General features: G+C 37.8%; 1 protein-coding gene and 1 non-coding gene across 2 annotated transcripts in view; one reads left to right on the top strand and one right to left on the bottom strand.

The window, feature by feature from the left end:
- LOC141911224 (uncharacterized) overlaps positions 1-13,646 on the bottom strand; it is a 45,006-nt gene extending 31,360 nt beyond the window's left edge. The window contains exons 1-2 of the mRNA XM_074802205.1: positions 13,601-13,646; positions 13,030-13,068 (exon numbers count right to left, since the gene is read on the bottom strand). Of these exons, the coding sequence (XP_074658306.1) occupies positions 13,030-13,068; positions 13,601-13,646 (85 nt within the window). The remainder of the gene's footprint in view (positions 1-13,029; positions 13,069-13,600) is intronic.
- On the top strand, positions 12,837-12,908 carry Trnae-uuc (transfer RNA glutamic acid (anticodon UUC)). Its single transcript has one exon. It is a non-coding gene; the product is annotated as a tRNA-Glu (tRNA).
- Positions 13,647-18,482: the final 4,836 nt, after the last annotated feature.

Here is an 18,482-nt window from a genome sequence, read left to right as displayed (position 1 = left end):
TTCTTTCAATTTCAATGCGTGCTTTATTAGTTTTAGTATAAAACGATGAAGGTGGATGTCCGGTTTGTTCTCGTATAAGAGCTATAGGTTCACTGGTGCTGTTCCATCCGTCGTAAATTTGAGGACGAGTTTTCATCGGATCCTTACCTGGTCTTAATCTGAAATCTATCTGTATAAACGTTAAATTCATTGCAAACCCGTCTGGCATGCCGATCCATTGTAACAACAATTTACATCGCCGGGTATCAATCCTGAATTCATAACCGGTTTGAGTTGGTAATTCTTTTACTGCATGTTTGTAACATGTATGTACGATTTTCAAGCGACTCTGTTCTTCAAAACGATATATGATATATACCCGACTACCTCGCGCTCCATCGAAGTTACTCCTAAACAACAACGAAATCAAATCGTTACTGCGCATATCTAGTCGTTTTTTTCCGGTAGCGCAGAGTTTGTTATCGGACTCACCGACGAGAAGGTAGTTTTCGTTACAGAATATCGACGGCTCGATGTCGTGGTAAACTTGAACGAGAAAACTTCCCGGTAAAGAGCTGTTGACGAACCAACGACATTCAACACCGCGCACTAACGACGGATAGTTCGGTGAAACGATGTAACCAGACGTAGAATCGACGGAGTATTGAGTGTTGTTACAAGATGAACTGACTGTAACAGACGCGGCTTCCTCGACAGAGTTCGCGCGATCAGCCCGCGTAAATATACAGTCTCCGCAAGCGATCAGTAAAACTACGAACAACGCTTTCATTCGCTGCATATTGAACACAATTCACGCTTCAAAACAAACACATTTCTAACTATTTCCAAGTTCGCACGACATTTCTCATAAGAGACGCTGCAAAGTAATGACGAATTCGCAAATGTCAGAAGTTGACGAATTGATCGAGTCCAATTATTTTGTAAAAAAATCCGCCCATCAAACTGGCGCCAGTCTCGTATTTGTGAAACTTTCATCTGTTCTCGGTTTCGCTGTAATTACCGCGGTTTCTAAATTTAGACGTGTTTCAATATATCGTGTTTATAATCAAGTGCAATTATTTCTCTATAAAATTTTACAGTCGCTCCCGAACTGCGTTCAGTTTGTGATAATATTCGATAATATTTTCTATCTTTACCTCAAAATATTCTGCGTCTCTGTAAAACACTTCGTCAACATCTGTTTCGACAATTCACACTCTGCAGTCAATATAATAACTGAGTTGAAGCTAAGTGAAGGGCATCGATATCTGATTGTGGCGGGTGAGGACTTGTTCGGTGCTGACACGGAGAACCAACACCAACCAAGTAAGACGACGATGACAGTGGTAGAATAGAAACCGTGCTCATAACGAGCCAACAAATGCAGCAAATACCGATAACGTATTTCGGTGTTATAATCGAACTTCTAGAAAACGGGTTGACGATATTTAGATATATACGATATTTAGAATTGAGAGATATGTTAAAGCAGCCTCTATTTATTACTCTTGATGATTTGAATAAATAAAAATAACTGTGCCTGCTGCTGCTGCTGCTGCTGCGATAGTTCTAAGAAATTCGAGTTTCAGACAATGGACATTTGATTAATTGAATTTATTGCATATTTACTTTGATGATATCGTCTTAATTTCATTTGTTTATGATAAGATTCGTGTTTAATTTCAGTGACGATTCGAGTTATAGACAATGAAAATGTTATTTATATTACAGACAATGAAGATTTGATTAATTGAATTTTTTGCATATTTCCTATGATGATATCATCTTAATTTATTTTAGGTGATAATCAATTGCAAATAGTTCTAAGATTCGTGCTTGATTCCTGTGAAAATTCGAGTGACAATTCAATAATGGAAATGTGATTAATAAATTGTGTTGCAAACTGATTTTTCTCTCAATTCAATTTTGAAAGGATTTAATTTACTGCATAGAACTATCATTTTAACGAGGACTGTTAGAGAATATCTGATATTATATCTACTTCATATATTCTACTGCGAAACTCGGAATTGCACTTGCGCGAAACGACGCAAAATCGTTCTGGCGTATTCTAAAATCCACCCAGGAAAAAAAACGAAAGAAAGGGTAATAAACCGACATTAAATGAATTCGAAACTTATTTTGCCGGCCTGGGCGAATCCGTGAACAATGCCACTATTGATCCCGACCTCGAACTTAATAATCAAGACCAATTAGAGTCGCAGGAGCCACGTGATTTAGATTTTCCTGTTACGATAGAGGAATTTGTAATAAAAAAACTGAAACGCGGAAAATCGCCTGGATTAGATAATATACTTTCTGATATGTTTGCGGCTACCCTGACTATATATTTTAATGCCATTTTAGAAACCGGTTTGTACCCAAGCGATTGGTGTGAGGGTTGTATCACTCCGATCTATAAAAAGGGATCCGTATCAGCTTTCGACAGTTCACATCTCGTGTATAAATTAGTATAGTTGACTCTCTGTCTCTGGGATCTCACTCGGGCATCCAACCTAAACTAAAACATTGATTCTTCCAGTCAGAACTGAAATATGAAATTGTTGTTTTTCAGATCAGCCATTCCTCACTCAGGACCTTATTGCGGCCAATACCCCGAAGCTGAGTAAACCGACGCTGTGAACTCCTGACATTTTTGAGATAATCCATGATGCTTCACACAGAAATTGGTGGTGAGTAGATTTGTAGGTTTTTAATACTGGCTATAACAGATTACAATGTGCATGTATCGAGGCAAATTAAACATTATCATTGAGATCAATACTGTTTTTCAGATAAGCTCTACTTCTCTCAGGATCTGATTGCTGTCAATGCGTGTTGACTAAACCGACAAATACAGTTTCCAGATTCCAGACCTTCCTCACTTCATCAGGACCTGATTGCATCGAGTGTGTGCTGACTAAACCAACCTGGTCTGATAGAGGACTCATATGTGAGCTGAAATCTCTTCAAGGAAAAGATAATCGAAAAACTGCTCACATAAAGCGGTGAGTAGAGATTTTGAATTGTATCTCTTTAGGAAACTGAGGTTAGGTTAGATTTAATCTTAGTTTTAAACAGATGGACCCTCGTTATAGCAAACTAAAATACAGTAGACTCAATCTGAACTCGGATCAAATGTGACCATCGATTTGCGTTTGAATTTAAGCTAAACCATAGAAATTTGACTGGCATCATTGGATGTAATGATTCTAATTATTGTGTTCGAAGTGTTAATTTCCAAGAGTTACGAAGAGTCTTACGTTTTATCGGTATATAAACAACTTGAAAAACTGCACCAGACGTTAGATACATTCAATCAGCAGCCTTTCAATAGTGATCGCTTGAAGCGATGTGGTTCCATGGATACAAACTGATACCCGCATTAAGCGTACGTAATACAATGAATACTCGGTACCGTAAAACAGACGGGTTTGAACAGTTCATATGGCTAAATAACAACATCGCTTACCTAAAGGAATTTACTTGCTTATACGAAAACGGCAAAAGATGTATGAAAAAGTTCTAACTTTAAATCGCGGTTGAGTTTGAATTTTTTGCCACATTGAGGGCGATTAAATCAAAATATTCAGTTAATGAAACTGGGGTCCTACAAAAAACTAAAAGATGGAGCATCCATTCGGCACCTACCCGCAAGTGGTTGATATGGAAAAACGATTTCTGTCATTTCCTGAGGATCGTACCGAAGCATTATCTATAGGCTAACTCTTCAAGCTGTTCGTTGAAAAACCCACCCATAGTAAGAAAAGAGACGTTTCGACAATTCTGTGAGTCATTAAAAAACAAATTTCAAATTGTTCATTTTCCAGAATAAGTGGATAGATGGCGTGTAAGTGTTCTTTTCTGATAACTGATTATGCGTGAGCAATCGAAAGTACCTGTCAATCCAACTGTATCGTGACCGGAAAACTAGGACAAATAATCATAAACTATATACCTGTATAGCGAGCAACGCCCCAATATACTGGAATATAGTCATCTTTCGAAATTAAATCTGATAAAGGGGTTAACATGATTAAATTGTGAGAGAAATAAATCTACTATTCCGTTTAAATCACATATCACGTGGTATATCCGTTGAGAGTCTGTCTCATCGGTAGCGATCATATTACCCAAGTGCATACCAGTTTTTGATACTTTGATAATATGACCTTGAAATAAAACATTTGATTTTCAAGGATTTAATCATGCCAGGGAAGAGCAAGTAGATAAAATAGTGAATATATATAGTCTTTTAAGCATTAAACTTGACTTCGTATTCTATTGAAAATTGATTGCATATATCGATCATTATATTCAATGCTATGATATTTTGCATGGGGTATATTGCACTTTCTTTTACTTGGCAATTTCGTTTACCCGAATCGGTCACCATACGGTTCGGTGGTGGCTGAAAAATACTTTCATTTGGTGGCACATTTAGTAAAGTAGTATGGTATTTATTTTTCATTAGGTCGTTACATTATTACATTATTGATATTGCATGATATACAGTGACAAAAATGTAACAAGAAAATGTGGGCTACACGAAGAGATCACAAAGATCTATCGGAGCCGTGCCGCCCTAAAAGAAAAATCAAACCAATCACTCTTACACACACGCTCACACTACATCAGTGAATACAAATTAATAAGTCGTCATCTATGTAATCGTCTATTTCAATTGCAGTGGTCAGTAAAGAGCTCACCGAGCCCCTTAAATCCACACCTAAAGTAAATACTATTGCATTCAACAAACAATCTACAATTAATCTAATAGCTACGAAAATAACACTATTTCATATGAATTGTTCAGATAAAGTAGTGACAAAAAAACTGAATGGACCACGGGCCCAAAGGTTGTCGTTAATATCTTTCCTTTGTTCTTTAGATTCATTACTAGAGTTTGGTGTGCGACCATGAACATCAAAACGATTCGTTTAAAAGCTCCTTTATTGCTACTGAAGTGTTCTACTTTTTTGTTGACGATTATATCTCGTTCTAATTGATTTCATATCGATCGTCAGTATTGTATAAAGAAGCGGATTCAGAGACGAGTTGATCGGTAAAAATAGAACGGCCAGCCAAGCGGCCACCTGGTTCGGTATCTCGACCGAAAATACGGCGCAAAACTGGACGATTATTATCGGTAGCCAGCAAAATAGATTACAAAGATTGATTACTAAACTCCTTCGAGCTAAAACCAGTTCGGTAGGATCGGCTCTACCCGAACCCGACCTACTTCCAGATACGAGTCTATACATCTGAGCGTACGTCGTCATTATCGTAGCCAATATGGCCGCATTAAAAAAGGCAAAAATAGCGAATGAATAGTGCCAGCCATTGACGTCGATCGTCAGTAAATTCATAGGCAAACAAACTCCGGTTGTACCGTAAAAATTGTCTCCGAAGTAAGACGACGATGACAGCGGTAGAATAGAAACTGTGCTTATAACGAGCCAACAAATGCAACAAATACCGGTAACGTATTTCGGAGTTATAATAGGACTTCTGGAAAACGGGTTGACGATATTTGAATATCTCTGACGCGTTAGAATTAAGAGAAAAGTTAAGGAACCTTCGCACGAAACGGTGACTATAACCCCGGCGAGACGACATAATGAGCTATCCGTCCAGGTTTCAGAATTCAGATAATAAACGCCTTTGAACACGTAGTCAGCTCCCGCGATCAAAAACAAATAGACCGACATCAGAAAATCACAACCGGCAATATTTATGATGAAGATATCTGAAGATGTGTTACGTGTTCCGGAGGATTCCATCCGCAAAGCTTGAACGCGAAATACAATAACGATACTGTTAGCGAGAAAACTGAAAGTTGCGATCATCCAGATGATGGCTCTCAGTACAGCGTTACCCATCAGGTCAGAACAGGTGGAAAATTGATCAGCTTCGGGAAGACATCGGTCAACATTCGGTGCCATGCAGCAAAATTTGTAAGCATCCGAAGCGAGGTATTTCAATGATGTAAGATCGCCAAGAACGTTTCTTTTAACAAATATCACTTCGGCATTTTTGACAAGATCTAGAATTTCAAGTCGAACCAATCCAGAAAAAGCAAATGTCGAAATGTAATGGATTCTGTTACTGCTGATATTTAACGACTGTAATGCGGATAAACCTTTAAATACATTTTCACCGAGAACCGATATAGAAAGTCCGTGAAGATCAAGAACAGTAAGTGACGTCAGACCTCGAAAACTACCGTATTCTAAATGTTGCAGCGGATTTCCGATAAGAAATAGTTGTTTTAAACCGATCAAACCTGCGAATGTATTAGCAGTTAATGATTTTATGCGGTTGTGTGTAAGGTCTAATATGTATAGATTGTTTAGATTAGAAAACGCGTTTGGAACGATGTAAGACAAATTATTGCCCGAAATATCGAGAAAACGAAGATAAATGAAAGAGTTGAACGTCGACTCGTTAAATACGACTCGGTTATTCGACAAAATCAAAACCCGAGTTGATTCTATAAAACGACCAGTAATATCTGATAAAAGAGCATTTTCGCAATCGATGAAATGACCCCGGCAATTACAACGCTCAGGACACGTGACCTTACAGAATGACTCGTCATCCGAGTTATGTTTACAATTTACGACACCGTCGCAAACTTCGGATTGGGGAATACATCGATTTTCCTGGCCACATTTAAACATTCCCGGACACGACCAAGTCTCGCAGTTCCGTTCATCTTCTGAATTAGGACAATCGGATCGACCGTCACAAACGTGTCTGATCGGTATACAGTAAGATGCCGGACATTTTACAGTACCAGCCGCGCATTCGAAGTCATTACACGCGAGTATATGTTCAAGATTTCTACATACCGGGAAACCAATCGGCATCCTTTCTAAAATACACCTTTCGTGTCGGGAATAACAGCGAGGAGAATTGAACGAACATCTTTGCTCATCCGATTCCTTACACAGATCTGTGAAACGAGTCGAACATTGATTGTCATTATCACAAAAATCCTCGGGTCTCACTGTCATATTAGTGACCAATTCGTCTTCTTCGAGACTTCCGCTACAATCCACGACACCATCCCGATACAACTGAGAACTAATACATTCACCGTCCGCGCACGAGAACCCCTGACAAAGTTCACCAGTGCATCCGATCTCATCGGAACCGTCTTTACAGTTGGCTAGTCCGTCACATCGTTTATAACTATCGATGCATTGGTGATTGGAACAGCGATATTGCGTAGATAAACACGGTGGATGATAGCAAGAGTTCTCATCCGAGCCATCGACGCAATCTCTCATAAAGTCACAGAAACTGCTAATCGATATAATCTGTCCATCGTTACAGCGGAACTGACTGTGTAAATTGATATCCGTACAATCGAGTTCATCTTCACCGTGTTGACAGTCGTGTCTGGTATCACATACGCGATGGTCGCTGATACATCTGCAATCGGTACATTCAAACTGCCACGATTTACAACCGCTTATAGAAGCTAACTCATCACCAGTTACATTATAGGTACACAACACGGAATGCACTTTATCGTTTGTATAATCGAAAGGTTTCAATAACCATTTAACCGATTGAATACGAGTAATTTCATTTCTGGTCACCAGTGGTTTGATAACTTTAAATCCGTCGCGGTCCATTGTCAGTATAGCGCCATATTGATGACGATATTGAAATTCACTGACCAAGTTTTTCACGTTAATTTTAGCGATTTTTGCTATTTCGGTGCGGATGCTGTGACACATTTCTCTAGCACTCCGAATATTAAAACCTCGATTGTTTTTCCAATCGGTTAGTATTTGATAAGATCGTCCGGAAATAGTTACCCAACCTCTTGGACAGATTGAATTTATCAAAGTAATATCGGGAATTATATGATCTATGGTCTTATTTAAGTGTGTATTCGTTGAATTGTTCGCGTCGTTTATCGTTGAATTGTGTTCGTTTTTGATGTCGATTCTCTCGGATTCACAAATGAATGTCGTGTGCGTCTCCTCGATTTGACACGGGAATCGAACCCAGTTCGCCGATCCTCGTGGATTATTCAGTATCATCGCCGTACACGGCATATTGACGTCATTTATCGGTTGTTTTCTTTGCGGAGATATCAATCCTCGAATAACTTCTGGTATAGTTTCATTAATAACAGGTTTATACCACTCTGTGTAGCTCAATGGTTTACCGTCAGTCCACGTGTAATAACCATCATTCTGTTTCGTGAAGAAAATGAAATATATCACTTCTTTAAAAATCTTTCGATTTTAATTCATATTAGAATACATTAGTCTTACCTTCCATTTTAATCCAATCATCATTATGAGCGCTTTTAATGTGTACGCCATTCGGCGAAGTTCTGTAGCGAATAATCTTTTGATGGAAATCATTTCCTGTTCTGAGTTGATACTGAGTAGATGTCCCGCGTACTTCTGTCTACAGTATATTTCAGCGTTCTCCCAATTCAGACGTTCATCTCTGATGAATTTGATGCAAGAAATTCCGGAATCCAGAAATCCTTGTTTACAGTAGAAATCATCGAAATGTTTAATCGGTAACGACTCGTGTAAAGTGTATTGTATTTGAAATGTCGGGATATGATTATTAACTTCAAAACGCAGAGTATTATCTGTTAAACTATGAAATATAAGTCCACGAACCGCGTTATTTTCACATATTTTAGTTTCATGTTGGTTACTAATAATTTTAGATATTTTTCCATTTAGGAAAAGGTTGAAAATAATAATCTGCATCAATATGATCGGATCATTTCGACGGGCATTGTTTGTTTCACATGAAACTAGTCCAATAGATTTGACAATAAATCTGTAATATTGAAATATATTTTGTTCTATCGGGTTTTCAAATTTATAGGAAATAGATTTTGATGTACCTCCTGCCCAAGCCGGGTAGTTCGGTGACTGCACGAGTCCACATTGATCTTTAGTAGTAACTGGAAGACGGGAACCGGCAAATCCAAAACTATCCGCTTTTTTCACTCGTAGACATTTACGACGTAGTTCAACTATTAGTGGATACTGCCAGAACCAAAACCCACCTGTGAAATCTACAGTGTTTAATACGAGACTGTTATTAAGAAACTGATTACTCAAACTCAGAAACTGATCACATCGCCTTGACATCTTGAGAAAACATCGGTCAATTTGATATTCGTGTTCTGATAATATTTGAATAATTTTCAAGCGAAGGCGTCGATTTTCAGGTGTAATCACGAGACAGTGTGACGTCATTTTGATCCGATGTTCTTCTTCCTGTAGAACATAACCGTCACAATCAGTAGGAGCAAATCTAAGATATGACCTGTTGGGATCACCAACTGTTAACTGATTGTTATAGTAATAAGCGTATGCTACTACAGTAACCGATCCACCTGATGTAATCAGGCTGACGACAGATCGACCGTAGTATGAACCGGGACAATACGGACCATAGCGTCTAGCTGTAAAATTACTACCATCAAATATATAAAAACCAGCTCGATCACAGTTTTCTGATAGCACTGTTAGTTTCAACTGTTCTTCATAGATGTTCACTTTCCAGTTTAGTTGTAATGTAGTTACACGATACAATGTAATCTTTGATCTCGGGAACATTTGATGAACTGATGTTGGGTTTGTGAATAAATGCTGAAATATAAGAGAATTGATTACAACATTGAACGTTTACAATACAACAATTTCAAACCCTGTACGACCTCGATATTTTGATAATAGTTCAAAATGTTGCAATCGAAACTTAACTTAAATTCTTCCACAAATCATCATATATTCTGCGTAAACAAGTGCGTCCAAATATATTGAAATTTGGGTCACACATAACGTTGTTATTCCAAGTTTCTCGGTAAAGTTTCACTGGTAAAAATCGCCATCAAAATCATAGACTTTTACAGTGATTCTATTACACAAACCTAATTTACAAATCACTCTAATAAACTTACCAATAACGTTGCCTTGTTGATGTAGACGTCTGATATTGTGATTGATTTCACTTCAAACTCTATTTCCAAATTCGATCTTAAAAAATCCGATGTCGTTAAAACGCACAGAATCACGAGAAATCCGTCTGATTTTACACTCAGAGATTTAAGATGGTTAAAACTGAGTAAAATATCAGTTCTCACAATACGTAACCCTTCCCGTGTATATACACCAACGACACCTGGTGACGAGACGAGATCACGTGACCAGTTGAAGACGACGTACTGCAGAACATCGACTGTGATAGACCAGCAGTATAAGTGTTTAGACTGAGTTACTATATGTGGTATTCCATCAATTGTAGCGAGCAGTCCTGATTTATTGTAGACTTGAATTAACGGGTTAGAGATGTTCCAATCTGATATTTTGTAAACTTGCACGAGTAACTGTGACTTAAACCACTCTGTACTTGAAATGAATTCAATACGTGCTTTATTAGTTTTAGTATAAAACGATGAAGGCGGATGTCCGGTTTGTTCTCGTATAAGAGCTATAGGTTCACTGGCGCTGTTCCATCCGTCGTGAATTTGAGGACGAGTTTTCATCGGATCCTCACCTGGTCTTAATCTAAAATCTATCTGTATAAACGTAAAATTCATTGCAAACCCGTCTGGCATCCCGATCCATTCTAACAACAATTTACATCGCCGGGTAGAAATCCTGAATTCATAACCTGTTTGAGTTGGTAATTCTTTTACTGCACGTTTGTAGCATGTGTGTAAGATTTTCAAGCGACTCTGTTCTTCAAAACGATATATGATATAAACCCGACTACCTCGCGCTCCATCGACGTTACTCCTAAACAACAACGAATTCAAATCGTTACTGCGGATATCTAGTCGTTTTTTTCCGGTAGCGCAGAGTTTGTTTTCGGACTCACCGACGAGAAGGTAGTTTTCGTTACAGAATATCGACGGCTCGATATCGTAGTAAACTTGAACGAGAAAACTTCCCGGTAAAGAGCTGTTGACGAACCAACGACATTCAACACCGCGCACTAACGACGGATAGTTCGGTGAAACGATGTAACCAGACGTAGAATCGACGGAGAATTGAGTGTTGTTACAAGATGAACTGACCGTAACAGACGCGGCTTCCTCGACAGAGTTTGCGCGATCAGCCCGCGTAAATATACAGTCTCCGCAAGCGATCAGTAAAACTACGAACAACGCTTTCATTCGCTGCATATTGAACACAATTCACGCTTCAAAACAAACACTTTTCTAACTATTTCTAAGTTCGCACGACATTTCTCAAAAGAGTCGCTGTAAAGTAATGACGAATTCGCAAATGTCAGAAGTTGACGAATTGGTCCAGAGTCCAATTATTTTGTAAAAGTTCTCCCATCAAACTGGCGCCAGACTCGTATTTGTGAAACTTTCATCTGTTCTCGGTTTCGCTGTAATTACCGCGGTTTCTAAATCTAAACGTGTTTCAATATATCGTGTTTATAATTATGTGCAATTATTTCTCTAAAAATATTTACCTGTCGCTCCCGAACTGCGTTCAGTTTGTGATAATATTCTATGACATTTTCTATCTTTACCTCAAAATATTCTGCGTCTCTGTAAAACACTTCGTCAACATCTGTTTTGATAATTCACACTCTACAGTCAATACAATAACTGAGTTGAATCTAAGTGAAGCGCATTGATATCTGATTGTGGTGAGTAATAGGTCTTGTTTGGTACAGATTGTTTTGAAGAAACAACAGCAACCAAGTAAGACGGGGATGACAGTTGTAGAATAGAAACAGAGAAATGTTAGGAATCTTTAGTTAGGAAACTGTTGCAATAACCCCGGCGAGAATCTCACTCGCGCACTCTGATTCGATCCGTTCTAAATTTGTCCCGTTCCTGACCCGGACCCGTTTAGAATGGTCTAACTGCTTCGTAGTGTGAACGCGACGAAATTCCAACCAATAATAAATGAGGTGAATTGATAATTCCGAAACTTCTGATCATCATTTAAAAACGTTTAATTTGACTCAATTTAGATTAGTCCAATCTAGCAGAGAGGCAGCTGTGATGAAGTCTTGTTAACCTGTCGCGAAAAAGACTCCATTAGAACGATAACCGCACTTAAACGTGATGAACGGATAATAAGATAAAAACCCACTATCTACAGATTAAAAGATTTTAAAAACAAGAATTTATTCATTAAATCTAAAATATATATAAGACACGACGTTTCGATCTCACCCTAGAGATTATCGTCAGGTGTGAGATTTAGACTAAAAACAGGGGTATATATACAGAGGAGGACAGGTTAATTGAGTAAATTGGCGAGTGAGTAAATAATTAGTGTTTGGCAAGACTCTATTATTGGTCTAGTTGCTGTACTGGTGACTGGTACGTGTTTACAATGTCGGCAACGATCCAAACTGAACCGCTTTGTAAGCTTTAACTTCGATACCCGACGCCGATGTCAAGCCGGCAAAATGTAAAGATCGACTTTGAAGGTTCACTATGTATTATTCAGAGTAAGACTTTCGCTACTTCAGTGGAATCTCGTTACAGCGAACTTCACGGGACCAGAAAATCTGTTCCTTATACTCGATTCTTCGTTATATCCAGTATGAAGTGAATTTTCTTACTCGGCACACAATTTCATATTTGTTATATCCGATGAATCGTTGTATCCGAGTTCGTTATAACGAGGTTCCACTTTAGTGCATATGGTGATTTAGATATTCAGGTGAAGTACTGCAAATGAATCTAGTTAACTTTCAAAGTACTATTCGTCTGTAAGTGTAACTGATTCAATCTTGGAGAATATAATAATAGTTAAAATATGAGATTATACTTGAAATATCAAATATGCGATAAAAACCACGTGCGCTCTACGGCAATGCATGATTCCCATATGGTCTAGTGGTTAGGATTCCTGGCTTTCACCCAGGCGGCCCGGGTTCGATTCCCTGTGTGGGAACGAGTATTTTTGGTTTAATTTTTTTGCTACCTTTTTACAAATGCAATTGATTAAAGTCTGTTCAATTAATTGAAAGGAATCTTTTTCATTTCCGTATATGAATCGTACAAAATGAACCTACCATCTTTATAAAGCGGATCCTCGTAAGGAATCTTGAACGCTGTAAACATAGATGAATGCTATTGATGAAATTTTGAAGAAATCGTCTTTGGAGCAATCGTCTAATTCGTCTTATAGATTACTCCAAAATAAAATGAACGCTCATTTCATGATTCAAACAGGGCCCAGTCCCACAAAGAAGTTGAACATAGTTTAGATAGCTCACAGACTAAAGATAAGTTTTTAAAGTTATGTTGGAACGAATTTTTGAATTTGCCATCAATAGTTACCACAGACGCGTAAATCAGTAAAAAAATTGAGCAAGATTCCGCAATTGAAAAAAATTAGAGATAATCAAGGATTGAAAAGTTGATTATGTCACAACACTTCAACTGTTCCCTAAAAGCCAAACTGTTCCCTAAAAAGCCATCGTCAATCCACTTGATGATGGCTGATAGATATTTATTCTTAAATTGTGGTATTTTGGATTTAACTCCTTGAAAACAAATCAACCGAATCCAATGTCAAATTGGTAATATTGATTTCATCAAAAATGAATTGGTAAAAAGAAGAGATTATTCATTAAATTTTACCTCCAGTGCAGCGGAAAACTGCTAAAATCCAGAATATGCCGAACATGTTCGTAATGATAGTATATAGAAATTTATTGAACTATTTATTCTGTTTAAAAAAAACAAACCAGATGTCACGTTCCCAATACTGGTTACCAAGTCAGGATTCTAAAAGTAGCAGCCACGAAAATGTGAAATGTATTTTTCTACCTAAAAATAGGGATTGAACATGTTATTTATTTAATTGATAGATTTTGATTCTTTTCTGTTTTTATTCGGTGTCCCTTACAGACCATCGACACGTGTCGGGAACGAAACAAACGGGGGAGGGAGGGGGAGGGGGGTTGATTTTAAAATTGGAAATTGAAGCACAGATACAATAGAAATAGCATCGGCGGTCGAATTTACAAATTCTTTTTGTTTAAATCGAAGTACATATCGAAGTGCATAATTGTAAAATGTCGATTCCGGTTCATTCAACCAATCTTCCAACTAACCTGAACAGGCAAGCGACTGACTGGGGTTAATTATGTTGGCCGCCTAATTTAATACATCGAGATTTCGGAAATAACTGTAATTTAAGAGACATTTTGCCCAAGGCCAAGGTCACTTTATTATTTCGATATCACTTTTAAATGCACTCGGAAACCCGTCCAGCTAGTTTATGTATTTGAACTAAAGGAACAAAATAATGATCTTGCCCAAAAATGTGTGGGAGAGTGGTACATGGAGGCTACGCCCCTTCACTCGGGACACCCGACAACTATGTAGACGAAGAATTCAAATCAATCAATAGAATAAATAGTAGGATAATCATGCGTATGTCAAAAAGAGATCTATGAAATCATAACCATGCTGACATATCACGATCTCATCTGACTGTGTTATCTGCTGCTGCGCTTATCTTGACAATACATTATTTACATTTCGACGAATACAACGAAACCATAGATCCGAATTTGTTTTAGATATAGCGACGCCAAACACGAACAACGTCGATCTATCAACAGTTGACATCAACTACTGCGGCAAGAAAATTCCACCTGTGGCAAGTGAGGATCCACCACGTGTCGCTAGTGTGCAGTAGGACATCAACTACTGCGACAATAGAGGATTCCACTTGTGGAAAGTGAAGATCCACCACGTGTCGCTAGTGTGCAGTAGGACATCAACTACTGCGGCAAGAAAATTCCACCTGTGGCAAGTGAGGATCCACCACGTGTCGCTAGTGTGCAGTAGGACATCAACTACTGCGACAATAGAGGATTCCACTTGTGGAAAGTGAGGATCCACCACGTGTCGCTAGTGTGCAGTAGGACATCAACTACTGCGACAATAGAGGATTCCACTTGTGGAAAGTGAGGATCCACCACGTGTCGCTAGTGTGCAGTAGGACATCAACTACTGTGACAATAGAGGATTCCACTTGTGGAAAGTGAGGATCCACCAGGTGTCGCTAGTGTGCAGTAGGACATCAACTACTGCGACAATAGAGGATTCCACTTGTGGAAAGTGAGGATCCACCAGGTGTCGCTAGTGTGCAGTAGGACATCAACTACTGCGACAATAGAGGATTCCACTTGTGGAAAGTGAGGATCCACCAGGTGTCGCTAGTGTGCAGTAGGACATCAACTACTGCGGCAAGAAAATTCCACTTGTGGCAAGTGAGGATCCAGCGGGTGTCGCTAGTGTGCAGTAGGACATCAACTACTGCGGCAAGAAAATTCCACTTGTGGAAAGTGAGGATCCACCAGGTGTCGCTAGTGTGCAGTAGGACATCAACTACTGCGGCAAGAAAATTCCACTTGTGGCAAGTGAGGATCCAGCGGGTGTCGCTAGTAGTTACTTGGTCTTCCGCGCTTTAATTCCTTCTACATTTCATTCAACTGAAATCGGATAATTTATTCTTTTTTGCTTGAAGTTTAACTTTACCAAACACCGAGCAGTTAATCTGATCCATTGTCTGGTTAAGGTTGACTGAACGTAAACTGACGGTAGGCAAAAATGATTTTGCCTAAATGTAAAGATAGATAAATTGATTTATTTTCCTACCATTTTGATAGTAATGGTATATATGTAGGGAACAATAATTTTGCTTACAATCGAAAAGGAGAAAAATAAAGACTTTTAACAAGGTTATTTACAAGGTTATACAAATGTACTATTTACTAACATACAACAGCAGCGCTCTATACTATCTAAACCGTTATGAATAAATTTTGTCAATTCTGGGTTGTATATATATATGTATATATATATATATATATATATATATATATATATATATATATATATATATATATATATATATATATATATATATATATATACATATATATATACAACCCAGAATTGACAAAATTTATTCATAACGGTTTATTATATATATATATATATATATATATATATATATATATATATATATATATATATATATATATATATATATATATATATATATATATATATATATATATATATATATATATATATATATATATATATATATATATATATATATATATATATATATACATATATATATACAACCCAGAATTGACAAAATTTATTCATATATATATATATATATATATATATATATATTTATATATGTTTGATGATAGGGGTTGGGATGAGAGACGCGGAGAACGATGGGTGTTATTTTATTGCACAGATCCATCATCAGGGTGTCAGATATAGAGAGAGAGCAAGAAAGAGAGAGAGAGAGAGAGAGAGGTTGTGTTACTGCAGAGCAACTGATTACGGGTCTCTCTGAGTTTCAACATGAATTCTACCACAATCTCCACGACTAAAATTGAGCGCTGCCTCGCCAGCCGATTCCCACCAGAACAATGGACACACGTTTTCAGCTATAATCTGTACTTGTACGGATATTTGCCGGCTTCAGTTTTCGGAATGTTTCTAAACTTCGTTTCCATTCTAGTATTCAGAAAGATCGGTCGCGCTATTTATCAAACTATCATAGTTCTCGCCTGGTTTGATTTACTGTTCGTATTTTCAGTGTTTCTTCTGTATCCACTTCGGATAATAATTATCTCTGGTCAAATAGATGCTGTGTTCTTTGGCCATTACGATGATTGGTTTTTTGGACACGAAATTATAATTTGGGTTCTACCGCTGTTTCACACGTTCCACATGTCCAGAAATTGGGCCGTAGTTATAATCAATTTTGAAAGACTTCTGGTCGTCGCGAGTCCGCTGTATTTCAAACGATTCTGGAACAAAAAACAAATCATCTTTTTCTCGGTTTTGAACGCAATTTCTTCCGCCGTTTGTTTCTGGCCGTATTATTTTCCAAAACGTTTACCCGGAAGGGCTACGCGACGCTGTTTTGAAGGTTTATTTACAATGGGACCTTTTGGAGCGAAAATAATTCGAACACCTTTTATTTATAAAAGTAATCGAGCATCCAGCTTTGTTTCTAATTCCTATTTGTTCATGACTATTCTTGCACCTTTTATTTTTCTAATTGTGATCAATATAACTTTGTTCGGAATTATGATATTTAGAAAACTAAATCGAAAGAAACAATTTCACGCGGACGCGGCGGCGCCCGGTGAAAAATCCACCGAACTCAAAATATTAAAATTGGTTCTCATAATTGTAGCTATATTTTTTATCTGTGAAATTCCCGCATCACTGGACCGTCTGCTAGGTTACTTCAGAAAGGAGTTTGGATACCTAACGGCCTATTTACGGCTCAACTAATGATCATGCGTAAAGTAGGAATTCTGCTCAGTGTTTTAGATTCTTCCGTAAATTTCTTCCTTTACTGCGCGACAAACGGCGCCTTTAGAAAAAAAGCTAAACAGATTTTACTGATGAATTATTTTTGTGATTCGAATATGCTGTAAGACCGGTCCCATGGTGCTTTTCCACTTTTATATACATACTAGCTGAATACCCGGCTTTCTCGTCGGTCGTGAGCACACCCCCCTTATGGCATTAATCCCGAATCTAGAGGTGTACTTACTTTATTGACCAACCATACGTTCATTTTGAAGCCTATTCCCATCAATCGACGAATTGTATGAGGTTATTTTTCAAATTGTTGACCTACCATTAATTGAAAATGACCCGAATGTACTCAAAGATCGCATCTCAGGGCCTTGACATTCAGAATTTTCTTGGGAGTGCCCCCAGATCCTCCATATTTGGCCATGATGTAGGTGACTATCCAGTTAACCTATCCGCCCTTAGGTGGTGAAACATCTGGATCCGTTCTTAGACCAGAGATAACCTCAATGGCATTGTATCATCAACAGAAAAATTATTCAAATATGAGCTCTCATGTACCCACCAGAACGGAAATCTCGGACGTTTAATGCTAGAATTCAATAGCGACGATGACATTAGGATTCTGTAATTGTATAACATGATTTTTGATTCCTCTTAGTACGTGCATTTTCTTAAGAGAGCCCGTCTCAGAAAAGTACGTACATACATGTATATCGCTAACTGATCCAATCGTATTAATTTCGATCCAAAGATTACATTTGAAAATTTTTTTTTTCTTTTAGCTTAATTTAGAAATTCTTGTACATTACTTAATCTATATTTCATCAATAATGTTTCAATGTTTGTATGAGGTAATTAGATTAAATATCCTCTAATTTTATCATTCCTAGCACGATGAAACGTGAACGTAAAATCAGTGATTAACGTAACTCAGGTAACCAATTACCAATACTGTACTTCGATTTGAACAAAACAAAATCTTTGAACTCGATCGCCGATCACACAACTATATCTGTACTTCGATTTTCGATTTTAAAATCAAACCCCCTGTTTCGCTCCCGGCAGGTGTGGTGGGTCTGTTAACGACACTCATTCGAAACATCAAACGAAATTTACCAGCCAAACAAATATATAACGTGGACAA

The sequence above is a fragment of the Tubulanus polymorphus genome, chromosome 9 (genome assembly GCF_964204645.1).
Source record: "Tubulanus polymorphus chromosome 9, tnTubPoly1.2, whole genome shotgun sequence".
Taxonomy (NCBI): domain Eukaryota; kingdom Metazoa; phylum Nemertea; class Palaeonemertea; order Tubulaniformes; family Tubulanidae; genus Tubulanus; species Tubulanus polymorphus.
This window is presented reverse-complemented; position numbering and strand designations above follow the sequence as displayed.